Source organism: Hypomesus transpacificus, chromosome 24 (assembly GCF_021917145.1).
Source record: "Hypomesus transpacificus isolate Combined female chromosome 24, fHypTra1, whole genome shotgun sequence".
NCBI lineage: Eukaryota > Metazoa > Chordata > Actinopteri > Osmeriformes > Osmeridae > Hypomesus > Hypomesus transpacificus.
Genome location: NC_061083.1, coordinates 4404551 through 4432110, shown reverse-complemented (window position 1 = coordinate 4432110; position 27560 = coordinate 4404551). Strand labels below are relative to the sequence as shown.

Here is a 27560-nt window from a genome sequence, read left to right as displayed (position 1 = left end):
CTCAACAACAACAGCACTGAGAGTGGAAGCACGACAGCCAGCCAGCTTGACACAACACAGCTTCAGGCATGTAATCCCAGTTTCAGCACAAAAAGACGAGGGGTTTGTCCTGCATGAGGAGGAAACCCTCCATGGTCAGGACTAGCTGTGGGGATCCAGAGACAGGGGGGCCACTGACCATCAACACAATGCCAGTCTTCGGTCTGGGCTACAGTGAGATCAGATTCAGTGTCTAGTTGAGCGTAGGCACTCTGTGGTTCTTGAACAGTACAGCATTCAGGAAACAAACAGTTGAGGAGTGTTGAATATAAGCGCTGCATGTTTAGTTATGTAAGTTAGGAAAAAATGACAATTGTTGACAGAAAAGAAACTTTAACAGAAGAGCATCATTCAAGGAGGCGTGAAGCTTAGCTTCCTGATTTGCTACAATTGGCTGACAACATAAGACGTTGATAGAGAAACAGATTCGATATGATACCTTTATGAATGATCCCATCTTAAATCTTTGGCCCTTAGTAAATCAAATGCTTAAGAAACCAGACAGACTTTAAATCAGAAAAATTCAAAGTTAACGTGATTTTCAATCCCAAAAGCACACTAAAGACAGCAAATTAGGGAATGAGTTGATCCATACTTATAGTTTCAAAGTAAGTGCACATGGAGGACCCATTTAATAAAGAAGATGTGTTACAGGGAGAAATGATCAAAACAACATTACATGGCTCTACACCTTCATTAAAAAGTCCTAAAGAGCTGGTGTTAAAAGGTTCAGAGAGGATTCTGACAGACTCTTCTCTTCTCCATGTCCTGGGCAAGGCTGTAGCCATGGAGCCAACATGGGGGGGACGAATTACATTTTTTATGATAATTTCGGACAGCGTGCATGGTTGCCTGTCATAGCGTAGCACATTTATATTTTTTATCAATATATTGGGGGGGATATTTAGACCAGATTTGAATATTGGGGGGGGGGGATGTCCCCCAATATGTATTATGATTAGGGCCTTGGTCCTGGGAGACATGGGCCAGTACCACCTTTCTCTCCAGGACAGACAGGCCACATACTCAGCCTGCCTTAAAACGGCAAACAGCTGGGAAACAGAAACTCCGTAGAAACTTTCCAATGACTGTCAGTCAATCCTGGCAAAACTCCTCCCAAAAGCATTAGAATGACGTAAGAGTATTTATTCATTGCTCATTGAAAATCTACTGAGTTTAAAAGTACCTTGTGAAAGATAAATGACACAATGGATCAAGGTTCTGATTCTAATGATGTGCGAGATTACTGTTTGGATAATGGCACAGTATGGTCACAGTTTGCATATATTTGACCAGTCTTTTATAAGGAAGCCTGGGTAATGCTAGATTAAAAATAGCTTCACTATTTGTGGCTCTAATTCTCCATTCAACAGCACAGGCAACATCTCTGTACACCTCCACCAGTGAGCAAAGGGTGTTATCTTTTCCAAATGTAAACCTAGCTATTGCAGAACGTTTCGCAATAATGTTGTGTCCACGCTACCTTTTTGAGATGCAGTACAATAGATCTGTAAAGCCCCAGTGTATCCCTGAGTGAAAGAAAGAGTCTCCCAGAATACCTCCATTCCTTTAAAAGACTGTAAGGGCCAAACAAGAGGAGTGTATGCTGACAGGCAAATGACATGTACAGTGCCCTCCAAAAGTATTGGAACAGTGAGGCCAATTCCTTTATTATTGCTGTAGACTGAAAACATTTGGGCTTGACATCAAACGATGAATGTGAAACCAGAGATCAACGTTTCAGCTTTTATTTCCAGGTATTTACATCAGGATCTGATGCACAAATTAGAAAATATCACCTTTTTGTTCGAACCCACCCATTTGTCACGTGAGCAAAAGTATTGGAACATGTGACTGACAGGTGTGTTTTGTTGCCCAGGTGTGTCCTATTACATACATTATTCAATCAATAAATACCACTGAATGTCTACACTCAGGTTCAGATTGGGTAAGATAGGTTTTGTCTATGCAGACTGTATTCAGAGGTGAAAACAACATGAAAACCAGAGCGCTGTCTTTGGGTGAAAAACAAGCAATTGTGAGTCTTAGAGAAGATGGAAAATCAATCAGAGCCATTGCAGAAACATTGGCCATAGCCAGTACAACCATTTGGAATGTCCTGAAGAAGAAGAAAACTACTGGTGTACTAAGTAACAGACGTCGAACAGGTAGACCAAGGAAAACATCAGCAGTTGATGACAGAAACATTGTAAGAGCTGTAAAGAAAGACCCTAAAACAACTGTTAGTGAGATCAGCAACAACCTCCAGATGGCAGGAGTGAAGGTATCACTATCTACTGTTCGCAGAAGACTTCATGAACAAAAGTACAAGGGCTACACCAGAAGATGCAAACCACTCATTAGCAAGAAGAATAGGAAGGCCAGGCTGGAATTTGCCAAAAGGTACAGAGATGAACCTCAAAAATTCTGGGACAAAGTTTTATGGACTGATGAGACAAAGATTAACTTTTACCAAAGTGATGGAAAGGCTAAAGTTTGGAGAAAGAAAGGAACTGCTCATGATCCCAAACACACAAGCTCATCTGTGAAACACGGTGGAGGTAATGTCATGGCTTGGGCTTGCATGGCTTCTTCTGGGACGGGCTCATTAATCTTCATTGAGGATGTAACACATGATGGCAGCAGCAAAATGAACTCGGAAGTCTACAGAAACATTTTGTCTGCCAATTTAAGGAAAGATGCAACCAAACTGATTGGCAGAGCCTTCATCATGCAGCAAGATAACGACCCAAAACACACTGCCAAAACAACAAAGGAGTTCATCAGGGGCAAGAAATGGAAGGTATTAGACTGGCCAAGTCAATCTCCAGACTTAAACCCTATAGAGCATGCATTTTACCTGCTTAAGAGGAGACTGAAGGGAGGAACCCCACAAAACAAACAACAACTGAAAGAGGCTGCAGTGAAAGCCTGGGAAAGCATCAAAAAGGAAGAATGCAAAAGTTTGGTGACGTCAATGGGTCACAGACTTGCTGCAGTTATTGAAAGCAAAGGATTTGCAACTAAATATTAAGTCTTATTCACTTAAATATGTTTTAAGTATATCTGTTCCAATACTTTTGATCACATGACAAATGGGTGGATTCAAACAAAATGTGATATTTTCTTAGTTGTGCATCAGATCCTGATGTAAATACCTGGAAATAAAAGCTGAAACGTTGATCTCTGGTCTCACGTTCATTATTTGATGTCAAGCCCAAATGTTTTCAGTCTACAGCAAAAATAAAGGAATTCGCCTCACTGTTCCAATACTTTTGGAGGGCACTGTATATTCAACAAATGGCCACTAGAGAGAGCAAACTGCCGCATTGTGTAAAGAAGCCCTGCAAGATGGCACTGTGTCTGCCATGGCACACAGGTACAGGAAGTCACTTAAGTGACTGTTGACTGTTGATATTTGGCTCAGAGTTTATGAGTTGATTCAAGCTGGTAAACCCTAGATTGACATATTTTCTCACTACAGCCTCCCAACAGCGTTTGAAAGGGCATGGGGGTTTTGCCTCAACAGAATCAGACCAGTCTGGCAAAACCTTTAGTTGCCAGAGTGATTACAGAGTGTAGTTTCGGATGAGAGGAGTGCAAATCCACGGAGTTGTTTCTTGATTCTGTTTGTTCGGCGGAGGGCGAACAGCCCAGACCATGTCCCTCCGCCATCTTGATTGTGATTGGTCGCGTTCCCCATAGCTGTCCCGGGAGGTCAACCAACCAGGGGAATGCCGCAGCGAAAGTCCACCGCAAGACCCGCACCTTCACAGCGCCCAGCGCCTCCGTTACTGCATAATGAAACCAGGCTGGGGGGCCATGCGAGGGGGGGGCCTCTGGGGAAGAGCGGGGGGGTACTGGGACATATATTGTTGGGGGTACCCGGAGTTGACACCAGGAAAAGGCTGGCCCGACCTGGGGGGAATGGGAGGGTAAGGGGTGGAAGGGTATGAGAAGGCAGGAGACTGCAGGGCCGGGGCTGAGGCTGGGGACAGCTGGACGGGAGGGGGAGGGGGGGCCCTCCTGGGCTGGGGGGCCGGGGAGCTGCTGACGGCCTCTGTGTGCAGGGGAGAGGGCCTGGCGGAGACCTCCTGGGGGCGAGGGGTGGGGGACTGAGCCGGGGGCAGACTGTGGCCGTTCAGCACCATCTCCCGCAGCTTGTCTATCTTCACTCTCCTCAGGTGGGCTAACTTCCTCTTGTTATGGTACTCGTCTACGAAGGCTTCCATCATGATGTCGCCGTCTAGGAAGGATTCTGCCATGTTCTGTCACAAACATAGAAGAAGAGCTCAGATTGACGTTAACAGCAACCTCCAACACCTGAGAATTGAAGCCACGTACGTCGATGTGAAATAAGATAGGAGAGATGTCATGCCCCCGAGAGAAACTCACACATAGGGGCATTGAGTATAACAGGTTACAAAGGATAAAAGGGTGTCCGTAACCCAAACAAAGCACAGGAAAAGGCACATACAAAGCTCAGTCAGACACAGTTTACAGACGGGCAGAAGGGAGGCATGAGGTCAACTGGAAGTTGCTAGAACAGCTTACCTCTGTCTCCTCTTCTATTTTGGCCCCTTCTGCCTGCAGCAGGGCCAGCAACATGTCCAGAGAACTGTTCCCAGACTTGTGGTCTGTGGATTAAGAAAGAGTCACCTCACTAATATAGAAATATATATATATATTCCAAAAGAAAAGGTCCAGATATACATACACATTTATATATATTAAAACATATCGCAGATTCGTGGTTGTTTGTGGTACTTATTCCTGAGAGCTTACTTGTGGAAATAATGAGTCCTGTCATAAATCACAAGACAGGTTGTGAGGATTAAGAATTTAAAGTGTTCAGTCAGTCTGGTGGGATCCCACACCTAACTGACTCTGAGCAGTCATTGGGCCTTGCCTACACATGCCTACTGACGCTCATAGACTGCCTTCTCATGCACGAAAATAGAGCTAGTGTCTCCAAGGATGCATATCTGTTGGCTTGGTATCTGTTGCTGTGCTTACTGAAAGGCAACACCAGCTGGGGCGGGGATTACACAGAGAACACGACATCATGCAAATAAAGTCTTACGTACGCACACAGGCAAACACACACACACCTAGAATTGTGGCTGTGTGTGTGAAACACTAATGCCAACCAAAACAGCTCTAAATATTGTACTCGGTGTACACCAACAATTAAATTCATGTGCACAACCGTCGAAGGAATTAGGAAAAAGACTGAGCTCCACATTCCATTAGAGACCTCCAGAGAATGTGTCGTACGAGAGAGCATGAGAGAAATCGGGGTCAGGCCCGGACAAAGGCCTAGCTTGCCCCCCCACCCCCCTTCCCCCACGCCAGATGAAAGAGAGAAAAAAAAAAGGAGAAGCTTAATTTAACCAGCTTTCCCCGGGCATGATGTAAAGCGTTTCCCAGCTGTGTGAGCCAGAGCCACAGTTCACAGGGAATTAGTCCCCCACCAACAAACTGACACTGACAAGTTAGTGCCGTCTCAGGCCGCCCCTCACAGCCCACCACAGACACACCACCGAAAGATGCCGGCAAACGTCAGTCCACGACTGATCTTTGAGAGGTTTGTTAGCCAAAGCCTGGTTGTCAGGAGGGAGGCCAGGCCTCCTTCAGGCCCCAGGCCTGTTAGCTGTGTGTCAGGCAGAACACCTCCCCCCTGCCCCCCTCCCCCATAATGACACAGACTCCCAGGAGGTATCCGCACCGCGCCACACAATGGTTCGATTCTCCACTTTGGAGAGACCAGGGAGCAAACACACACACAGCCTGGGCCCTGGGATCATGAGACTGCCATTTAGAAATGGATACATCCCTCACACTAGAATCTGAGGGGGAGGGTTAGCCTGCCTTTCTCTCAGTCCCCCCCCCCCCCCACCCACACCCCTCTACCGCCTCTTTCTCCCCTTGTTGTTTTTCCCTCTCGCCATCCCAGCAGCACCAGCACAATGGCCCACTGTGGGCTGCTGTCCGGAGGGGCGGGGAGGGGGCACCGTCTGCCCTGCCCCCTTGCCACCCTGGCCCCCAGTGCCACCCTACGGGGAGGCTCAAACAATCCCTGTTATCATGGAGGTTGCAGGATGAGGGGAAGGGAGGGGAACTGTGCTAGTAAGGAAACACAGGGGACAATGCTGAGATCTGCCTCCGAGGACGGGGCGTTTCATCTGGGTCGAGCGGCTGAGCGGCTCTCAGCGGTGTCGTCCTTGCCCAGCTGCACTGCTGCGGCTCACGGCAAATCCACAACTAGGACAGCCAGCGCATGATGGGAGAAGCGGGTAACCTACATTTCATTTCATACCCCCCCCCCGTCGTCAACAAACAAACGACAGGCTGTCGTATTCGTTGACCGCCCGCTGAGAAATCATAGCCACACAAATGGGGCTTTGAAATGTCACTGCGACGTTCGTCACAGATCGTTCATTAGGACAAACGGTCTGGCCATTGTGGTTCGAGGAGGGAATCGGCTATGCTCTTGTGACCATAGGGGATGCAAAGTTAAACTTTAGCAGAGTTTAAGTAACCGGGAACAAACAGACTGGATTGTTGGCGGACTGTTTCCAGTGGGCTGCCTGGCAACCGTTACGTCACACAAGTTCAGACATGTCACCACTCCATGTCTTAGTCACACACAGCAAAGTTCTGCAGGATTGTGTCAGAGAAGGGGAACGGAAGCCAATATCTCTCCCCCTCTCCCCCCCTTTCTCCCCCTCCGTCTCAGATACTGCTGACATGGATTGTGTTTGGAGCAGGAACCTGCTCAGGGTGACTCCAGGGATCGACTGGGGCTGGATAGGCCCCAGTCGTAGATAGGCCCCTATGACTTAGTGTCACTTCCAGAAACACCAGGTACTGGTTGAACTGGTCCGATCTGTGCAGTGTGTGTGTCATCAAATAGCACAAGAAAACAAAAGGGAAAATAACACGATATTTAAATCCCTTATGACGGTCAATGACACTGTTAAAACCCCCCCCAAGGCACACCCAGTATGACCCCAAATCAAACAACATCTCATGTTAAACAAGCTGAAGCTAGTGTTTGGTGTCGGTATGATCCGGACAGTTACCCAGAGTGGACTTGCGGAGCTGGTAGGCTTCGAAGCCTTCCTGGAGAAGGCAGTAGCGCTTGGTGAGCTGGGTCTTCTGCTCCTCCAGGGTGGGCTGGAGAACCAGGTTCTGCTCTGCCAGGCTGCGGTTACTGGTCAGAATCATCTCTTTCTTCTGCTGGACTTGCTGGATCTGTAACACAAAGACACACACACATCACCTATACTGTAGTAATAACAATCATGATAATAATACATATTTTCAATTATGAGGAGATACTTTTATCCATGCCAAAAGATGGGGAGGCGGCGTCAAAGATAAACGAACTAAAGAGAGAATCTAGACACTTTTGGCGACTAATGACCGAGGGCATGATGGCTTCTGTGGACGGAAATAGCTTGGCATAAAGGAATAAGCATGTGGCCAAGTCCTGTAAATATAACACACAGCTTGGACACAACATTAATGTTCCTTCCACAGAATGACAACCTTGTGGGTCTGGTGGGCAGGAGGGTAAAACAAGATGAACAGCCTTAGAGACCGGGTTTAAATTGGTCTAAACCATTCCACTTCCACCGTTACGACAGGAAGTGACCATCATTCTACTCCCAAGAATCACATCTCGCGTCCATTGAAAGCGTCAGGAAAAACATGGCCATAAATAGCATCTGGCCTGTGATGCTAGTCTGGCCAGGCCTGTGTTGTCAAACAAACACATAATTGTTGGCTGGAAGAAATGCCTCCTAACTCTCAACACGGAAGCCAAACAGAAGCCACAAAAACAGTAAAGCAGCCCCACAGTAAAATCAAGTCAGCTGGCTGTTATTAAATGACCAAAGATCATCATAGACAAGTCATCGGTAAACAATATTCTTCACCAATGTCGGCCGCTTCTATTGCATTTCTGTTGCGAACAAGAATCGCTGGTTTGTAAGATCCTTATTTAACCAAAACTTAACCACAGGACTAGATGGGTGTAAGTCGTATGCACCCCCCTTCGTTCCCTCCTTCCTCTCTCGTTCTAACCACTGGTACAGGTCAGGTAGACACAAACACTCTCAAACAAGAGCCAATACTAACTATCTGAAGCCGACAGTCCAGACAAGGTTGTTTCAATTCACTAATCACTTCCAATGCAAAAATGTTGAGTTAATCAGCGGCATGTGGTGATGGAAAACTAGGTCATCTTAGCAGAGATCCTCCTGTAAGGTTTGCACTAAAGGAACTTTTTCTGCCGTTAGCTTGCGTTTCTGCCTTGAAGATGTGCTAATAGGCCTATTCATACACAGCTGTGCTGGTTGGATTGTGCCAATACCTCACCTGTACATTTTCACACAGTACACTCTTTGAATGTATTTAGGCAGAGCCAATTATGTTGAGACGACAGCATATTATGTGTGCTTGATGTAGCCTATTTGAACAAAAGTTGAGAAAAAAACATTTACAGTAAATTACATGTAGCCTAAATTACATTTGCTCTCAGTCAAGACCATAATAATGACTTATTCCCTGTTGCTATGTGAGTTTCATGTGTATCCAGATCTGAGAGCCAATGTTTGCAGTGAGTAGCCTAAGCCATTTGTCCATACGTGACACCCGGTAATGTATAAGCTACAGCAACACTGTGTACATTTTCCAATGTCATGCTACAAATGCACACGGATATGCCGTTCATCAGTTTCACCTTTGTACCTGTACAAACGAGAAATGTTCCGACTTATTCAACAGAGGTGTGTCTCTGCAGTGTCACTTTTTAACTGCCAACCAACAAAACTCCACCACTAACTTCTTAGACGATGACTAAGCAACTGTCAATGAGTTACCAAGCAACCGCCCAACACTGGCCAGGTCTGTGTATTAAGCAACTGTGTATTAAGCAACTTCTCATCGCTTTCACATGGAGGAAAGTGAAATGCCAGATAAACAGGATCCACATAGACGTGGGATGATGGAAGCGATTTGCTGATAACCCCTGTAAACATTTGCAAATGAGCTTGTATCATTGTTTTTGTATATTTTTTAAAAAGGTTGGATGTTGGTCTACTATAGATGCAGGGGAATGCGCCATGTCTGGTAAAAATGAGGCACGCGTTTATGACAGGTGGACTAGAAACAGTAGACTTCTTGAAATGGAAATATTTAATATTCTGTTATGGGCTTCATGGGTTGTTGTCATCATCGAGAGAAACGTATCTATTTGAAAATAGAGCTCGTGACCTTCAATTAGAGGCATTGAGTGAATAATATTACAAAGCCAATGACCATACCAGCGCTAGTATGTGGTGTGAGTACTTTGGCGACTTGACGATAAAATCTTGCTGTGTCACTATCACTACCTGGAACTGAATGTCTGTTTAGCTACTTGCAAATTGAGTTGTCCACACACAGCTGTGATCATTTGCTTGGATTTCATGGAAACATAGGATGGAAACGATGTCGCGGTTGCAATTGTCAGTGTTACATAGCCTACGTTACGTCGACTGCAAAGGTGTTGGCACGTCAATCCCAACAATGCAATCAACAATCAACATTTCAATTACAATCAATCCCCCCCCCCCCTCCGTGATAATATATCACAGAAATTATTAAGGTGTTCGTGAAGGACAAACTTTAACTAACAGCTAAGACTACATGTTACCAGTACAGTAGGCTGCCCTAAGACTACTTGTTTTTGATGTCGACTAAAAATTGAGCGTTGAGAAATATCTGAAAATAACTGGGAAACGATCAAGGTTTGCTACGTGCTACTTTTGGATACATTTGGATATGAAAGCATTTACAGCCCATATGGGCACGAACAAACACAACAAAGGGATTGGCAACATGCGAGAAGTTAAAATGTAACAAACCAAATGATTAGACTTACCTCTTCCATGTCTTGAACAAACCGATTTAGTTTTTCATCATCTTCAAGCAACTCGTTAAGCTGCGCGATCGAGTACGAGTTAAACATGCTCCCAAAACCAGACATTTCTCGCACTGTTATGTTCGCTTCTTCCCCTCGCCGAACCCCTTTCGTTTTCGAAAAAAAAGCCCTTCAAGCGGTCTGAGGAAGCGAACTCAACTGCCAGCTGACTGGCGTCTCATACCGGAAGCCGTTGTCCAGTCAACGAGGTGGATAGGCCCCTATTCATGACATCATACTATCGCTAACTATTGAAAACGTGAAACAATATTAGACAACATCCATATTATTTAATTAATCCCATGAAAAGAGCACCACAAAAATAAGTACACTGCACAATAAATAATGGTGTATGGTATAGTGTCATACATTCCTCTATTACAAATATGTATATGCCCGTAAGAGTTCAATTATAAGATACTATTATTGCACTTTTAGAAACGTTCTTGCATAAAATAAATACAGTCATGAAATCAAGTATATGAATCTCAAGCAAAGGCACATTTTGTAGCTTGTTCCTACCTTGTTACTACAACATACAGAGGAGTCTTATGAGATGTGCGTTTGAAGTGTAGCCTATGTATACTGTATTTATATATCATTTTGTATTTATATATCATTTTATATATATGCAGTAGGACCTTTCTGTAAAGTGTTATATTGTCATCAAACTCCCTCATGCTTTGTTGGTCTTTCAGCAATCAGTTTGGACTGGATGTAAAGTGATTATATATGAGTGTAAAGTGCATATCTAAAATCCTGTTTTTCACTATTACGGTGAACATACTGTCCAGTGGAGGAAGAACACTGCTTAGTGTATTCCATGCCCCTAATTAATCAGTCCATGTGAGGTTTTCCCTCTAAGTAACTCTCAGTAGCGCGTGTGACATTCTGATTCGCTGGTGTCGCTTGTTTGTCTACTTAGCTGACCACCACTCTCTGACTTGTTGGGGGGAACCACTGGGGGGTTTAGGGGCTCCGCCCCCGTCTCAATGCCCAGGACCTGCCTCTGGACCAGTTTGTAGAAGAGGCCCTTACTGGCCATGAGCTGGCTGTGTGGGCCCTGCTCCACAACACAGCCCCGGTCGATCACTATGATGTTGTCGGCCCGTTCCACTGTGCTGAGGCGATGGGCGATCACCAACACTGTGTGCTGACGCATGATGCCGTTTAGAGCCTGCTGGACCTGGGGGAGAGAGGAGCAGGCGCCACACGGTAACCGTAAAAAAAAACGAGCTACATTTCAATGGAGGATTATTACTACAGAGTAATGGGTTTCATCACTCAACAGGTTCGGCTTGATTTAGAAACAAACAAACGGGGGAACAGGGAACCATAACCTGGTGAGCGCACTTACAACGTGTTCGCTCTCTGCATCCAGGGCACTGGTGGCTTCATCCAGGATGAGGACGTTTGGGCTGCGGATGAGGGCTCGTGCAATAGCCACTCGCTGCTTCTGGCCCCCAGACAGCTGAGTCCCTTTCTCACCCACACCTGCAGGAACCATGGAAACCAGCGAAAACGTTACGTAGAACAATAGCCTGGCGACCCATCGCCGAACCACACTGCTCGCTGCTCCTTATTCTCTGGTGATGGAAGTTGTAAGTAGAGAAAGCAGTGTGGCGAAATCAAATTCTGAATTGGCCCGCCGGCCACCATGCACCAGGCCCAGCAGCTATGCAAAGCTATGCAAAAACCGAGTGGAGAGGTTATTTAAAGTTGATTGTGATTCCATAAAGACTGCTCAGTACTCATGCATAGGTCGGGGATCTTTCAATTGAAGTTGATGATGTGTTTGAGCTCCAACAGCCCAGAGAGCAGCTCAGTGGTCATTCACCTGTGTCGTAGCCTTTTGTGAGGCCCGTAATAAACTCATGAGCATTGGCCTTGGTTGCTGCTTGTACCACCGCCTCCTTTGGGACCCCAGTCAGGCCATAGGTGATGTTCTGCTCAACAGTGCGGGCAAACAGGACCGGTTCCTGACCCACAAGTGCAATCTGCAGGAACACAAAAACTACTGAACACGTCTGCCCCCTGGTGGTGAACACGGATAAACCGCATCCGCATCGTCAATCCCAACAGACAATAATAAAGGCTTAACACGACAAGTGACCTGCACAGTAAGAGTGTGTTGACACAGATTCTCTAACCAGACGGGATGTAAATATAAAAAGACTTGCTACACGACAAAGGGATTGCTCAGAGCACTGACCCGTGAGTGGAGGTGGTTGTGTTGATAGGTGTGCACAGGCTTCCCGTCCAGCAGAACCTGGCCTTGCTGGGGGAGGTAGAAGTCCTCCAGCAGACCCACACACGAGCTCTTACCACTGCCTGAGGGCCCCACCAACGCAGTCACCTCCCCGGGCCGCAGAGTGAAGGAAACTCCCTGGATACACAACATAACACTTTCATAACATGTTCCTGACCTGTCTCCCCGGCTTATGTTAGTCCTTTTATGACGTATGAATGCGGTATGCATACTAGCTTTGCTTTTGTGGCAACAGCGTACAGTGTTAGCTAGAGCGTGAAATTATATCAGATGTGCTCGTTTGGACCAAACGGCCTTTGAATCAGATTACATTCCAGGTCATCTATAATGCATACCTTTAGGATTTCTGTCTCAGGGCGTGTTGGGTAGGCAAACGAGACGTCCTTAAACACCACCAAGCCTTTGCAGATGTCAGGGGCCTCCGTTCCATCTTGGGGGTGTTTGGGCTTCCTGTCTAGGTACTCAAACACTTTCTCTGCTGCTCCCACTCCCTGCATGAGGCCTGTGTACACCGACGCTATGCTCTGGAACAAGTCAACAGACGTCAAAATAAATACAATAAACAACCAAAACAACATTTGGTTAGGCTGTAAATAATTTTGCTTAGGTCTTCCACTTTAAAAATCCCATTAATTGAAAGCAAGCTAGTGACAGTTGGATAAACATGCATGACTTGCCTCCAGACACGCTCCCAGTTCCAGCTCATAGATGACGAAGGAAATCAGGGTCCCCCCGGTCATCTGACCTGTCACCACCAGGTGACCTCCATAGTACAGGATTGCCAACTGAAGAGCAAGTTCTGAGATCTGGTCAAAGGGGAACATATTCATTAAAAGCGCTCCAAAGTATCGTAAAGGACAGTGCAGAGCAAATCAAGTCGCTATGATCACAGCATAACAATGACAAGACATCCAGGATTGAGATTCTCTGTGCTGTTATTAAGTCATCCTTCAAGCCTCATGTTACTCTAAGAGACTGCGGCTACCTGGTACCTACACAGCTGGACCACATGTAGCCAGCGTAAGCCAGGGCTTGCTTCTTGTTGAGCTGGAACATGACGAGCAGCTTGCTGTAGTAGGAGTCCGCCTCTTGTTCCTCGCTGGCGAAGCTTCTGACTGTCCTCATGGAAGAAATAGTCTCCTCCGCCACCTTGTTCGCTTCAGCCAGAGCAGTCTGGACGTCTTTGGTCAATCTCTAGGGATCGCAAAACGGTCAACTCTTAAGATTAAAGTCCTATTAAAGTCTCTTTAGTGTGGCCTGCTAAATTCGACTTTGGATTGTTGCAAGAAACGACAAACACTGTTTTCAAGCATCGGACCCAACCAATCACTGTTGAGAATGTCCTACCTTGTAATACTCCCCATAGACCTTGGAGATAACAGCAATGAAGGGAAAGCCCATGATGGTGACGAGGGTCATCTTCCAGGACATGCCGAACATGAAGATGAAGTACCCCACGGCCTTGACCACACTCCTCAGGAACACGTTGATGTTGTTGGAGATGAGGTCACTGACCTGGGTTGTGTCAGAGGTCAGGCGGGAAGTGATGTCGCCTGTGGGAACAGAGCAGCTGTCTCACTGTGGGACGTGTGAAAGTGTGAATGGAGGGCATGGGGGGGGGGGGGTGCATTGTGACATCACCTGTGTGGTTGGCATCAAAAAACCCGATCTCCTGACGCATCAACGATCTGAAGAGAAGGTTCCGGAGGCGAAGGTTTATTCTAGCGAAAACTAGGGTGAAGGCTCCACCTCGTACTCCCATAGCAAGTGAGCTGAGGTGAACAGGAGAGGAAAGTATCAAAGTGTGTGAAGCCGTAACACACTAATGATCCGATGGGATTTTCATCATGAATGATATTTGGTGAGGACAAAATACATGCAATTACCTGCATAATGCCAGCACTGCCAGGGTGCCTAAGGGCTTGGAGAAGTATTCCATGCTTTTGTGGACCACTATGCCATCTATAGCCTGTCCAGTGTAGAAGGGTATAAACGCCTCACCTAGATGAGAAATAGCACACACTGACCTTTGACTACAAGTTAGATAAGTAGATACATTTCACAAAGACTCATAGAATATTACGCATGTGTCATAGGTCATTAACCACTAGATCAAAGGGGAATCAAGTCTTAAACAACTTACAACACATCAGGTCGAAGTCACAACTGTACAATTATCTTGAAACAAGGTGACACAAGCTACCTAGAGGGTCACTTACACACAGCAGAGATGAGAAGAAAAAGGAAGGCTACACAGAGCAGCCCAGTGTCCTTGCTGCAGTACGACAACAATCGTCCCAGCGTGGCTCCCGAGTCAGATATGTCCTTGCTTTCTTTCTTGCTCCCCCTCTTCGTCTTCCCCCCGTCCCCTTCGCCCTGCTCTTCCACCCCCTCTGCCCCCCGCCCCTCAGCCCTCTCCACCAGCCCCTCCGTCTCCTCGCAGCCCCCTCCTCCATCACCCACGGCGCTGTGCTCCTTCCCCAGCAAACTCCAGAACAGCACAGTCAACAGAGCGGACACACAGGTCCAGGAGAACAGGCAGAGGAACCAGGGCTCGTGTGCTAGACTTCCCTTTTCTGTGAGCATCAGTAGCTTGGCCAGGGCATAGTTAAGGACGGTTAGACAGACGAGGATGGTCATGGTGGTCAGGAAGGACACCCTCCCAGGCCCATTCTCTCTATTCCACAGCACCCCTATCGAAGCTCCTAGGAGAAGACAGGCTCTGACCAGCACAGTCCCCCATAAGTCTAGGACTGAGCTGAGAATGTCAAAATTCCGGGCATCTTCTGAAAATATTGCCAAGTGTGGTCCATGTGCGTATAATGCAGTGGTGATGAGAATGTCAGCGAAGACGTAAAGCAAGGTACAGCTCACTGCTACTTTTACCTTCATTTTATTTAGAGATTAGGATATTCTCACAAGAAGCTTTTGTATATAACGCAGAGTAGATACATTTAGTAGTTACATTTAAAGTAAACTATTTCCCCCTAAAGATCTACTTCAATGCATTTCATTTAACCTACGCAGTGGCTCCTTTAAATCTGTCCTGTGCGGTCACCTTACCATTCTTTCGTCAATAGCTAGCGTGCGTACCATTACGACATTAGTACCGGATTTGGTTAGTTTGACTGATTTCTACCTGGCCGTACTGTACAGGTTGTATAAACTACATTTATTACAATGGATTTCCTACATGGACAGGAAGCGTTGGCCAAGCCCCTCCCACAAGCCGAATTAAAACTGGGGTCTGTTCACGAACATCATGCAAGTTGCGGTTTACACAAAAATGTATATTCCATAGATTGGTCACCATAGATAGATATATATATATCTATATTGGTCACTCTTTTGAACGGACCGTACTAATAAACTCACCATCAGGTTATCAATGTATTAATTGACACCATAATATACATTTTATTTTACAATATTACAGTTTTCACAAGAAAACATGTAAAAAAAAACTTCACACTTATAGCAGCATAACATTTGTCAACAATTTTCAATCTTAAAAAAAGTATGTTATAAATGTGCGAGTACATGCTCACGTTTTAGCAAAAAGGCTAGAGCGCATGGTTCATACCCACCAAAATCATGGGGTAGTATATTCATAACCACAAAGATGATTTAGTAAAGTACAAGATTACTCACACAAAATACAGGCCTGCTCGTATCTGTTTCATAAAAAAACGATAGCTGGACACAAATTCTCTAGGAAACAGTATATTTGGACAACCAATCAAACTGTGCCCTAGTGTTCAATTTCACTGATTTAGTCACCAGTTAACCGGACTTCTCCCCTTGGCACTGAAGCAGATTCTATTAAACAGTCTTTGAATGGTTCTTCCCATATTCCCCTTCATAGCAGAAACCGTACAGCAACATTCAATGCACATTAGACCCTGGCAGGGGATATTCCAAGTCACACTTCTTGTCATCAGAGCTACATTGTTCAGTAGAAAGGACGGTCTCCACAGGGAATGATAAATAAATGCTTTCTTTCAGTTTTTTGGGAGATGGAGACTCCCCTGAACCAAACATTGGGTCTTCGACTTTGAAGGTGATTGAGGTCACATTCCGAGTTCTGCGTTTGTTGTTCTTTTTCTCTTGTTTATAGGCTGCATTCATGTTAGCTAGAACCTGAAAACAGATACACACAAGCCAACGGGTGAAAAGGCAGTACAAGTTGAACAAGCTCAAACTGCCACTCAAAGTTTGAGACTCACCAGCTGTTTCACAGAGTTTTGTTGATCTTCCATTGCTGTCATGTAGGAAGTGGCTTCTTCCTTCAATGAGCACATATCATGTGCTTGGCCATAAGTGAGAAGGCTAAGTTTAGTCTAAAAAAAACAAAAAAGAATAATTGCAAATGGCCCAGAATTTAATAAAACTGAAGGAATTGAATGTTGAGAGGAGAGAAATATGAACAGGTTGTACCTCATAGGGTAAACTAGCTTTCCTATTGAACATTAAAGAGTAGGGTGTGAATTTAGTTGTGTGGTTGGTGGAGGTTCTGAAAAATAACAGGACTGGGTCCAGGAAATCGTCCCATTCGGACTGCTTCTCTGCCACCATGTGTGCGATGGCCTCCTTTAGCTGATCGCTCGAGTGGTCGTGTAGAGGGTTAGGCTGGGGTGGTTCTACAGAACACACCTTTTGGACTATACTCCACCGATCACTCAGCTGCTTTGTCACCTGTTGGCAGTCAAACAATTAGAGTGACACCTACTCTCCTCGGTTAAGGAAAGATTAAACAGAGCATAGAAGACAACTCACCGCTTCGCAGAAATCGGGGTTCTGGGTGCAGAGTATTGTTTTAGCTGCCCCAAACCTAAATAAAAACAATGAGATAGAAAATAAAAAAACGATATTCAAGTACATGCTGAGTTACATGCTAAATTGTTGTCCTTTCTGTTAGTCTGTGAAGCCCTGTATAATTCATAGTTTTCAGTGAGACGTCCATTACCTGTATATCGATGTTGAGATGCATCTTGCAACTGAGGAGGTGTCTCGCTTGTGAATGGGGAAGGCCTCCACCCATTTGCTGAAGTAATCGGTGATTATGACCACATAAGTGTTTCCTTGCTTGGTGACCTGGAAGGGCCCTAGTTAAAATAGCATACATAGGAGGTTAGAGGCTTCAACAATCACCTCACACTTTATTGAGGTAGAAATTTAGACTTAGGACTTACCATGGATGTCAATCCCTACAATATCCCAAGGAGCATCCACTTTGATTGGCCGGAGAGTCCTGGTCATGTTTTTGCTCTTTTCTGTGTGTTGACAAGTTTCACATTCTTTGATCTGCAATGACAGAACACAATAATTAAACTAGAGCGATCAGTTATGAATATGCTCTCAAACAACTGATGGCATATGTAAAGACTGTATTCCTCAGATTGTACTCCAACAGATTCACAAGCTACTTACCCAGTCCACCACATCCTTCACTATTCCTAGCCAATAGTATTTGCTTTGAATCCTGTGGACAGTCTTCTTTTGACCCAGGTGATGACCTATGTCATTGAAGTGACAATCTAGGAATATTTGCCTCTTTTGTTCGGCTTCTATGACCACCTCACGTTTTTCCTCTTTCTTAGGTCCCACATAGTATAGTCGGCCCTCTGGAGTAACCAATAATAGACTGTGTTAGGTACAATATAGCTTTGTAATCTAAAGCTGAACTCATAAAATCACTCATTTGACTACTACTGGTGTTTCCACTGACTCACCATCAATGATAAATTTCTGAGCATATCTTTTGAGATTCTTCTTTCGTATGGGGTTCATGGTCTGGGGATAGCAACCTTCAGCCACAAAGGTGTAGATATCCCCCAAACGGTTGGAGCTCGACTCAACCACCTCCTCCTCGGCTACTTGTAAGGACTCCACACTCAACATTTGTGCAAAAGAAAAAGCCTCAAACGTAGTACAAATACCCAGTGAACACTTCCCAGTTCAAGTGAAAACGCCTTAAATGCAGGCATCAGTTTTGAGGACTGCCTAAATAAGAATCGTAGAATAAGGAATGGATATATCTAGCCAGAAGATTTGTAACGTTTGAGCTTCTCGAACGATGGAGGATAAACACCAACGGACATAGAAACACAAGTTTATATTTCGGTTCCTCCTTGACCTATTTCTAAACCAAATTATCTCTTCATTATAACATGTATACTTTTTTATTGTTGAGGAATATATATTTTAATCTTTTATATTTTCGTATTGCTTTGTTTGTTTCCCACGTGTACCTCAAAGAGAAATAATTGTGACAATCACAATGAAAAAGCCGGACATTTAATACAGTGAATCACAACAAGGAAATCAATTTCCGGGGGCATGAAACTGGCGTCGACAGACGTCCTCCCAGCATTTCCGTTTTTTAACACTTTCGGTCTGCGGTCCTTGTTTTTAGCCCCCCAAAATATTTTTGCTTTTCTCAAAAAACAGAACAGCTATATTTTAAGAGGACCGGAATACAATTCGGATATCTTTTCAAATTTCAGAATATTTATAAATGGCAAATGTATAATGCAAATATAAGTCACAGTCCAGTTCCAGGACAAAGCGGATGGTCCTATATACATGACAAGTCTAAAGGCTGTATTGGTGCAATTGATACGCCAGTCTTAACATTCTCTGACAACTCAGATGTCCGCATTTGAACTCTTCTCCGTTTTTCTGTGTTAGAAGCCATAGCCTGAGAATGGAGACGACAAGAAAAGCACCAGACCACCCAGACTTTACAATGATGTAAAAGGTTTACTTAGGTGGCCCGGCCTGTCTGGGTAGATTTGGCCTGAGGACTGATGTTTCATACATTCAGCACATATGCCACAGCATATTGGCCACACTGGCTGTCTTACAGGGACAGTTTATCTAAAATATTGTTCTCCGGTAGCTTGTTTGGTAAGATAATAATACAAAAATAAAAAATAAACATTCGACTCACGATTCAGATATGTTTTGGCTGTTCTTTGTTGAGTTTATTGTGGATGTTAAAATAATGACGTAATTGAAAAACCAACCGCTTGGCAGGAACCACAATTCCCAAGATGCACTTGCAATTAACTGTGGACAGGGGGAAGGGAAGCTGTCAAACTGAGATTGGAGGGAGAGAAATTAAGGTAAAATTGATCATATTTAACATTGTTTAGATCTCGCTGTAGATATTGAGTTGCAGTTGGATGTACATGAACGATGCTTATAGCTATGCATCTCGTTTATGTTCGCACGCATGTTTCAGTAATTCTCTTTGTGGAACAGATTGAGCCTGCATCCCAGATTGTAGGTAGCTGGATAGCTATCGTTACACTGAGATTTAGCTAGCTAGCTAGGAGATAATGAAAAAAAATCAGTTTGAAAAAGATGCAGCTGATCGTTTATAGTTATACAAGTCGTCTTTGAATCTAAATATATACCGCGCTAAAAGAATGTGCACATAGATTTGAAGCACAGAGTTAGTGCTAGCTAGCTAGCTCTAGCTTTACAGTAAATGATCCGGCGACGATCAAACCAATCTAACTATCGCTCGCTAGAGGCTTTCTAGCTAGAATATTATTAAGCTAGTGGCTAACTTGCTCGTAGTAACTGTAACTGCCATCTGGAGATGTGAGCACCAGCAAAAGTGCAGAAGTAGCCCACTAATTATTTTTGTCTTTGTACTGTCGATGATAGTTTTCTTGCGCTTATTATCATAAAACTGTAGCAGTTATCAGCTTTGCTTAAGGCATATTATCACCTAAATTTTGGGGGGGATTAGTTCGATCACCTCAATATTAGACATGCAATTAGACCGTTGATTAAATGTCTATGTGCATTAATACATGTGACATTTTACGATTGTGATATTTACGAAAGCTGTTATCCTTATCTCCAAACTATTCTGCCCCAGATTGCAGTTGTTCATAACGACCAGTTTGGCTGGCACATGGTATGACCACCCCCTACTGGTAGCATCCTGTCAGGAGAAGAGTTTCACCTCCCGTTGTCATCACTGGTCACAAACAACCCTATAGCCTTTGGACATCAGGCACCAACATTGATGTCCACCCCTGAAGACCGAGTCTTAGGGACATAAGATCCCGCCTGTTTTAAAGACAGAGGTCAGTAACTTTCACATGAGCCAACAGCTGGTTTCTCACCATCAAAGAGCACAAGTGACTGTGGTGTGGAGTGGATGTAGCTATGCTACTGTGCTGATACCAAGGTGGCCCTCAGGTTCCCAAGTGCCAAAGCAATGAAGTGTCCAGGTCAGGCAGAGGCCATCCCAGCCCAGCAGTGCCCATACCCAGTCCTGGACTCTCTCTGATGGGGGAGGAGACTCACTTGCCGGGGAGATCCACAGAGGCAAGGAAGTAGAGAGAGGCCCACTGGCGTCCTCCAATCAGTGGTCAGGGACAGAGACCAAGACGTTTTAGACAATCAGTTGTCCGGGGGGGTGCAGCTTTTGACACAACACCCTCTTCCACACAATACTAGAACAGTCACCTGGCTGCGGGGTCGCTGTGTAGAGTTAGAGACAGCTGAAGAGACTCTGAGGTTTTACCACAAACTGTTTTCCGCTAAAAGAAGAGGAAACAAAACCAGGTTGTTCCCGAGGAACACATGCTAGCCTGAGATGAAGTAGCTCCGTTCAGTGAAATCAATCCGTTGGACGGGACCCACTGCATGCTTGTGTGTGTATGTGTGAGAGATAAAGAGTGTGAGACAGAAGCTTCTACAGACTATTTGAAGAAACAGTGTTTGGACAGAGCACGACAGAGCGTCGGACCAAACGCCATGGGGGACCAAGCTACGACCACTCTGACCGCCTCGCTCTCAGCCCACGAAACCAGAGGACTGTAAGAAGGCGCAACCCGGATCACGAACACACACTTCTTCACACACACGCCAAAACTTATGCAATGGAAGGAGACGTTGGTTTAGTCGCGGTGTACGCAGAGGTAGGTGGTTTTAAGAACACAGTTCTCTTATTTGGGGTCCAAGGACTGGGCACAGCCCAAGCCCCCAGTGTGTTTGATGTCGGGGGAGTGCACATGGCGATCATGTTTGCTAATGTAGGTAGCCTGCAGGGGGAAACTTATAGAAAGGAGAAATGCTGTACTTCCTCTGCCACACCTGTATACCTTTGTACTTCTAAATAAACAATTCCTCTTCTCTGCCTAGCGATAATCTCTGTTTGGCAAGCTTGGAACGTTGTAACCTTGTCCATACTGCCAGGTGAGACGAGGGTAACTCCCTAATCCATGCTTGGGCTGGGTCTCATTCCAGAGCACAGCCACGTTATCCTGTCCTTGCTAACTCCTCTTCTTCCCCTACTAGAGGGGGGGACAGTATGTAGCCAATTTCCGTTATTATTCATACATGGGGAAACTGCCATGTCCCATCAGCTATTGTCAGATCAGACACCCTGGAGCTGAAGGATACTATGAAGGGAACAGAGGGAAAAGAAGGAAACTTAGACCTTACCTGGCTCGTGCCAAGTTCTTGACTCTTAATATAAACTGCCAAGAATGACTTCATATAGCCAATACCTTGTCTGTTCTAACCCCCCCCCCCCCTCCTCCTCCTCCCCCCCCCCCAGGGTCTGAATGGTTTGTCCCACGAATGTAAACCGACAGAGGAATTCTCCAATGGCCACTCCCACCTCAAACCTGTGAGTGTACAGTCGGCTAACAGTCAGTTAGTATTACCTCCCTCACACATCTGTGCCTGCACATCACTCAAGCGGCGAGGTCTGTCGACGGTTTGTCCATATCTCTGCCGTGTCACGTCTGGGGCTTTCCCAGAGTGCGTGGAAGTGGGCGCGTGTAACTGGGTGTTTTCTCTCAGGTCATGAATGGGCAGACGCCGGGTCACAGTGTCAAAGACCACACCAATGGAAACTCCCAGCTAACCCTGCTACCTGTGAGTACCTGGACTTACTAGTTTTGCAGTGGCTCTGCCTTAAGCTGCCAGTCAACCTTTTATTAGCGACGTCTTACTTGTTAACATGCTGTCTGCACATCGACCCCTGTAGATTTCAGCTTTGAAGCAGAATGGTCTTCTACAGACACTGGCTGCTGGAGGGGAGCAGCTCGAGACTGAGGGTGAGACACACACACACACCTTTCTGTGTCACGCTCTTCTGGCTCCTCCTCCCCAAGGAGAGCCCCAGCGTCTCCTAGTTACCAGTCAGGCAGCTCCTAAAGGTGGGGCCCTCTGTGGCTAGGGGGGGGGGGGGGGAGGAAGGTGGGCTGGGACCATGGATGATGGAGGGAGGTTCAGTATGAAGGTTGGGAGAACTCTGGGGATGAAGAGGAGGGAGGCGGAAAGGGCTCTAGGGGTAGAGAGAGCGAGAGACATCGAAAGGGCAGGAGTGCACCAGTGGGAGCGGCGCTTGGTAATGGTGATGTGTGTGTCGTGAAACAGTGACGTGTGTGTGGATGGGGAATGGTTGGTGGGTGTGTGTGGTGCTCGGTGGCACATGTGTCAGATGACACACCTCTGCTCAGGCTGAGGATGAGCTGGGTGCTTGTCGGAGACGAGGCCACTTGGCTGAATGCTTGCTCCACACCTCTGTGTGTCAGTGAAGGTGAGAGGTGTGTGTGTGTGTTCCTTACCTACCTGTGTGAGTGTGTATCTATGTGTGTGTTCCTTACCAAGCTGTGTGTGTGTGTGTGTGTTTGCAGAGGAGAACACAGAGCTGGAGCAGGCGAGGGATGAGTGGGAGGCTCTTGAGAACATCCAACCAGGTGACAGACAATTCCCCGGCTCCCTATTGGCTCAGTGTTCTGTGTCTGTACTGTGACTGTTAGACTGGGCCTTAACTGCTGTGTTAGTGGGGTAGGAGTACTGTACTTGGGTTGGATCACCCCAGCGAGAGTGCATCCAGGCTGCTTGGTGGTGTGTGTCAGCTGTAGTGTGTTTTCAGCGCTCAGTGAGGAGTCCTGTCCCACCCCTCTCATCTCCTTCAACGAGGCCCTGCAACACTTCCAGACCGCAGACCTGGGAGAGCTGCTGGTGAGTGTGTGTACGTGTGTGTACGTTTGTGTGTACGCGCGTGTGTGTGTATGTGTGTGTGTGTGTGCTATGCATCAGTCTCCTGTCTGCTCTCTCCCTCAATAGAAGACTGTTTCCACATGACTGATGTAGTTTGTCCTCCTGTCCCCCTCCGTAGAAGAACATCCAGCCCACCGTGCGCAGGTCGGGGCTAGCCGCCCTCACACACTTCCTGTTTGGCCCGCCGCGAATTCACCGAGAACTGCTGGAGGAGAGGGACCTGGTCTTTGCCATCGCACAATGTAAGTGTGTGTTTGCAGTGTATCGCTATTACTTTTGTATCATTGTGTGGCACACAAGTCAATCAGTTGTTTAAGAGCACCATTTTTATATAACACTAACATTACAGCTGAGATATGGTCACTTGATGATGTGGCGTTGTAGAACCTGACCACCAGAACCCTGTCAGAACGATGTCCTCCCATTCTCAGGTTCCCTTGACAACAGCCAGCCAGTGCACATGCGTGTGCTGCAGACGGTGTACAAGCGTCTGACCGGCAGCAGGCTGGACTGCCCTCGCTATGGAACTCACTGGGAGACCATCGGCTTCCAGGGTGAGGCCACACCCTTCTGGGGGGGACCGCAGCCAATCGGGGCCAAGCCCCTCTGGACCCCTGTGACAGATTCACATCTCAGACTGCTAATTTGCTGCACGGTGGAAAGAGTGTGTGTTCCCCAAGTACTTTGTTACACGCTCATCATGTGTGTGTGTGTGTGCCTGTGCCTGTACAGGTACAGACCCAGCCACTGACCTGCGTGGTACAGGCTTCCTGGGACTGATGCACACCCTCAACCTGGTGATGGACCCTGAGACACTCCCTCTAGCCAGGGACATCTACAAACTCTCCCAGCACCCTACGCAGGTACACACACACACACACACACACACACAGGTACTACACACACAAACACGCACACAGAGACACCCACCCATTGTTGTCTGCTGTTCTAGAACTTTCCGTTCAGCGTGATGTCCATCAACATGACGCGCATCGCTCTGCACGCGCTCAGAGAAGAGGCGCTGTCCAAGTGAGTAAGACCGTCCCACAGGCCCGGTCCCCTTCCAAACCCCAGGGCCTTTCTACTGCTCTCACTGCTACCACCTTGATCTCTCTCTTTCTGTCTCTCTGTCTATCTCTGTCTGTGTCTGTCTCTCTCTCTCACTCTCTGTGTCTGTCTCTCTCTCTCACACCCTCTCTCCCTCCCTCTCTCAGGGAGTGTAACCGTCGGCAGCAGGTGGTGGGGGTTCTGAATGAGTTCTACGTGGCTACCTTCCTGCACCTTCACCAGCTGTGGAAGAGCCAGCAGAAGACCATCTCAGACTCGGGCTTCGTGCTCAAAGGTAACCCGCTCTCGTGAGCTCTCCTCAGGTGGCCCGGCCACCACATCCGTGTGTCCTCCACCACCACTCTGACCGCTAGCCTCCCTTCTGACCCTGAGGTTCTGTGTTTTACCTGATCTTATATCCCTCCTATCCTTCTCCTTCACCTTCTCCCTCCCTCCCTCTCCCCCTCCTGCAGAAGTGGAAATGTTCGCCAAAAAGAACCCCAAGCAGATGCTGCGCCGCCTGGAGCTCTTCCTGAAGGAGAGGCGGTCGGCCAGGGCTCCCCGGGGCCCCTCCCCTGACCCCCAGGGCCCGCAGCGCTCTCCCTGCCTGGAGGAGCAGGGCTCCAGCACACGGGGGAAGGAGATGCACTTCACCGGAGTGTGTGACCTGCCACCTGACATGGAGGGGGAGGCCCGGCTCATATAAGCTACAGAGAGAACGAGAGAAAGTGTGTGTGTGTGGACAGTGTGTATGTGTGTGTGTGTGTGTGTAGACGGTGTGTGTGAGACACTTCCCCCTCTCCCCAGCCTCTCTCATATATGATGATAAACGATGTCAGAAATATGATGTCAATAACGAGGGACTACGACTTGTCCCTACACAGCTCTACCCTACCCAATCCTACCCTGCCCTAAACTACCTTGTTCAGTCCTTGCCTGACTTGTTCTGTCTTACCTGGTCCGTTCAGGGTATTGAAGCCAGGTGTGTCGCTGCCAGATCTGCTTCCCTCTAGATGGCCACAGTGCGTGTCAGAATGTTAGGCCATCGGCCAGCAAGCCAGTACGTTAGTGTGTGTCACTGTGTCTATTCACCCAAACCCGACCCCAACACAGACACCCTGTAGGAGCTGTAGACACAGTCTAATCTTTCTGTATGTGTGGATGTGTATGTGTGTCTGTGTGTAGCAGGTCGCCCCAAAGGCTGATGGGAGTTGTAGTCCGAAGGTTGAGAGGTCTGTTAGACTAGCTCCAGAGCTCCCTGTCTTCATGGGGGGGATATATTTTGGAATAACAAAAAAAGACAAACTATTGATAAATATGTATTGAATTATATTATATGAATAAATGCACTTAGAGATTAAGTGAGAAGGCTATTATTCTGCTATGGAACTGTTACAGGGAAAATAAAAAGCCTCTGAGTCAGAGTTGGAGGCTGATTATACATATAAGAGACTTTATATAACGTATAGACTTTATAAACGTATGTAGCAGCGGTTGTTTGATACAACACGTACGTGAAAAACTCAAATATGGTCACTGGATCTGAGAGGCCTATTCTTTGGTCCAGTGGTACCTTTGTGGTTCCCTGTTGGAGAAGGTTTGTGGTTCAAATCCCCACCTCGCCCTTCTGTGACCTGTACGACTGGCCAGTGTCAGACTACAGCCAACAGGTTTCTTAACATTCCTCCACTTAAAGAGCATGTGAATCTAGTTTGTTCAGTTCAAGAAAACGGCAATCACGTGTGTACTGGTACTGTGTGTGTGTGTGTGTTCCACATCTGTGCATCCTAGTTCCGGCTCCTGATCGGTTATACAAGACTGGCTTAATGATTGGTAAATAGCGGCTGACCATGTGACTGGTCAGTAAAGGCTGCCTATCTGATTGGTCAGTAGAGGCTGAGCATGTGGGGGGAGTCTCTGATTGGTCGACTCGGTCCCTTCTAATGATGTCACACACTAGATTGTTACTCTTGTTGGTGCCCACGGTGTCTGTTGTTTCCTGAAGTCCAGTTTGCCTACAGAATATAACCTCTCTGTTTAGGCTCCTCAAACACGTTGTAGATATACAGTTATATCTTCTATAGACATTGAACATTGTAAATTCGTACTCACACCAACATTGGTTTAACGTGTCTGTCTTCTCTATCTATAAACGTACACCCACTTCTCTTAAGTTCTTGTTATTTTGCCAAGTGTTCGCTAGTGTTTCAGATGAATAGCAGAATTTGCACTCTTAATAGAATGTTGATGGTGTATGACTGTTGCTAGGGAAAGAGTGTTGTGCTTTTTCTTTGTTTTTAACCAATCGGAAACAACCATTCTCAGCTGTAGAACTCTCCTTGTCTTCTCTGCGTTCGATCACAAGACTTTGATGCCATCGCCCTGACCCCTGACATTGTTCATGCCACTGCTTTAGCCCCGTGGATTGACTTCACATACGTCAGGTTTTCATCTGTCCTAGCAGAAGTTCTAGTCCCAGGACAGTGTGTGTGTGTGTGTGTGTGTGTGTGTGTGTAAACAGGATGGTGGGTGTATGTGTACTAGTCCTAGGACACCGTTTGTGGGTACTAGTTTAAGGACAGTGTGTGCGGGGGATCTCATTCCCCACAGTACGTTTGTACATGGAGTATATGATGATTGTAACTATGATTGTCAGTAGGGCATTAATACTGAAACACATGGCTTACCTCAAGACTAGAGACAAACCTTCTCTCTATCCTCCCTTTCACGCCCCCCCCCCCCCCCCCCCCCCCCCCATCCTCCCCCCTTCCCCCCCAGAGAGCAGTCTCGTTCTGGCCCTCTGACAAACACCCCTCTACCACAGGTCTGACGTAGCGTATATTCGACACCTGATGCACTATCTTATAGCTAACTAACACACAGGACGGTACATACGTTATAGCTATATAAACACACACAACAATCCTATATATTGGGCCTCACGTCCAGATGAACCTGGGCTGCAGGGTCATTACGTCTGAACAATCTGTAACTCTGGACACGTGTTAAACGATGATAAGCTGGTTTTCTTGTGGCTTTGATGATGCTAGTTTATCTTTGCTGTATGCGTTTGTGTGTTCGTCATCAGGAATATTACTCGGAAACATCTTAGACTTTACAAGCACGGACAGTGTATCGCTAATCATACAGATCTTTTCAAAGAATATACTGTGTTGCAAACCGATAGGAAAT

The 27560-nt window shown here is 46.4% G+C and overlaps 4 protein-coding genes across 6 annotated transcripts; 1 reads left to right on the top strand and 3 right to left on the bottom strand.

Moving 5' to 3' along the window:
* Positions 1-3259: 3259 nt before the first annotated feature.
* Positions 3260-10182, bottom strand: vps37ba (VPS37B subunit of ESCRT-I a). The gene is made up of 4 exons (XM_047048662.1): positions 9971-10182; positions 7125-7296; positions 4594-4676; positions 3260-4307 (listed from the first exon to the last, which is right to left on the bottom strand). Exons 1-4 carry the CDS (start codon positions 10073-10075, stop codon positions 3831-3833), a joined length of 837 nt encoding a protein of 278 aa, XP_046904618.1. The 5' UTR covers positions 10076-10182; the 3' UTR covers positions 3260-3830.
* A 132-nt stretch (positions 10183-10314) lies between these two features.
* abcb9 (ATP-binding cassette, sub-family B (MDR/TAP), member 9) lies at positions 10315-15471 on the bottom strand. The gene is made up of 11 exons (XM_047048278.1): positions 14498-15471; positions 14165-14279; positions 13920-14050; positions 13626-13831; positions 13275-13472; positions 12956-13084; positions 12614-12802; positions 12222-12395; positions 11847-12006; positions 11367-11503; positions 10315-11195 (listed from the first exon to the last, which is right to left on the bottom strand). Exons 1-11 carry the CDS (start codon positions 15168-15170, stop codon positions 10881-10883), a joined length of 2427 nt encoding a protein of 808 aa, XP_046904234.1. The 5' UTR covers positions 15171-15471; the 3' UTR covers positions 10315-10880.
* A 184-nt stretch (positions 15472-15655) lies between these two features.
* Positions 15656-18390, bottom strand: zgc:113436 (uncharacterized protein LOC503528 homolog). Its single transcript, XM_047048301.1, has 8 exons — positions 18011-18390; positions 17709-17902; positions 17471-17582; positions 17245-17383; positions 17055-17109; positions 16716-16973; positions 16505-16618; positions 15656-16418 (listed from the first exon to the last, which is right to left on the bottom strand). Exons 1-8 carry the CDS (start codon positions 18177-18179, stop codon positions 16164-16166), a joined length of 1296 nt encoding a protein of 431 aa, XP_046904257.1. The 5' UTR covers positions 18180-18390; the 3' UTR covers positions 15656-16163.
* A 923-nt stretch (positions 18391-19313) lies between these two features.
* On the top strand, positions 19314-27279 carry elmod3 (ELMO/CED-12 domain containing 3). Of its 3 annotated transcripts, none has more exons than XM_047048303.1 (14): positions 19314-19405; positions 20173-20383; positions 20499-21223; positions 21865-21936; positions 22113-22187; positions 22300-22369; positions 22952-23014; positions 23194-23282; positions 23440-23563; positions 23753-23875; positions 24054-24184; positions 24274-24350; positions 24536-24663; positions 24842-27279. In XM_047048303.1, the coding sequence occupies exons 3-14, from the start codon at positions 21185-21187 to the stop codon at positions 25072-25074; spliced, it is 1224 nt and encodes a 407-aa protein (XP_046904259.1). In that variant the 5' UTR covers positions 19314-19405; positions 20173-20383; positions 20499-21184; the 3' UTR covers positions 25075-27279. The 3 variants fall into 3 exon arrangements, with proteins under 3 accessions (XP_046904259.1, XP_046904260.1, XP_046904258.1); XM_047048304.1 differs by adding an exon at positions 21447-21500 and having other exon boundaries at positions 20173-21223; XM_047048302.1 differs by having other exon boundaries at positions 20173-21223.
* Positions 27280-27560: the final 281 nt, after the last annotated feature.

Excerpts from the sequence above, each read along its gene's own strand:
- abcb9 (XM_047048278.1), bottom strand. The coding sequence starts at position 15,170 with ATGAAGGTAAAAGTAGCAGTGAGCTGTACCTTGCTTTACGTCTTCGCT. Across the intron at positions 13,085-13,274 it reads GCTACATGTGGTCCAGCTGT|ATCTCAGAACTTGCTCTTCA; the intron begins GTAGGTACCAGG and ends CCCTTTGACCAG. Across the intron at positions 12,396-12,613 it reads CTGAGACAGAAATCCTAAAG|GGAGTTTCCTTCACTCTGCG; the intron begins GTATGCATTATA and ends TTGTGTATCCAG.
- zgc:113436 (XM_047048301.1), bottom strand. The coding sequence starts at position 18,179 with ATGTTGAGTGTGGAGTCCTTACAAGTAGCCGAGGAGGAGGTGGTTGAG. Across the intron at positions 16,974-17,054 it reads ACCCCGATTTCTGCGAAGCG|GTGACAAAGCAGCTGAGTGA; the intron begins GTGAGTTGTCTT and ends GACTGCCAACAG. Across the intron at positions 16,419-16,504 it reads AAAACTCTGTGAAACAGCTG|GTTCTAGCTAACATGAATGC; the intron begins GTGAGTCTCAAA and ends ATCTGTTTTCAG.
- elmod3 (XM_047048303.1), top strand. The coding sequence starts at position 21,185 with ATGGAAGGAGACGTTGGTTTAGTCGCGGTGTACGCAGAG. Across the intron at positions 21,937-22,112 it reads GCCACTCCCACCTCAAACCT|GTCATGAATGGGCAGACGCC; the intron begins GTGAGTGTACAG and ends GTTTTCTCTCAG. Across the intron at positions 24,185-24,273 it reads TCTCCCAGCACCCTACGCAG|AACTTTCCGTTCAGCGTGAT; the intron begins GTACACACACAC and ends CTGCTGTTCTAG.
- vps37ba (XM_047048662.1), bottom strand. The coding sequence starts at position 10,075 with ATGTCTGGTTTTGGGAGCATGTTTAACTCGTACTCGATCGCGCAGCTT. Across the intron at positions 4,677-7,124 it reads GCTCCGCAAGTCCACTCTGG|ACCACAAGTCTGGGAACAGT; the intron begins GTAACTGTCCGG and ends CTTAATCCACAG. Across the intron at positions 4,308-4,593 it reads AAATAGAAGAGGAGACAGAG|AACATGGCAGAATCCTTCCT; the intron begins GTAAGCTGTTCT and ends TGTTTGTGACAG.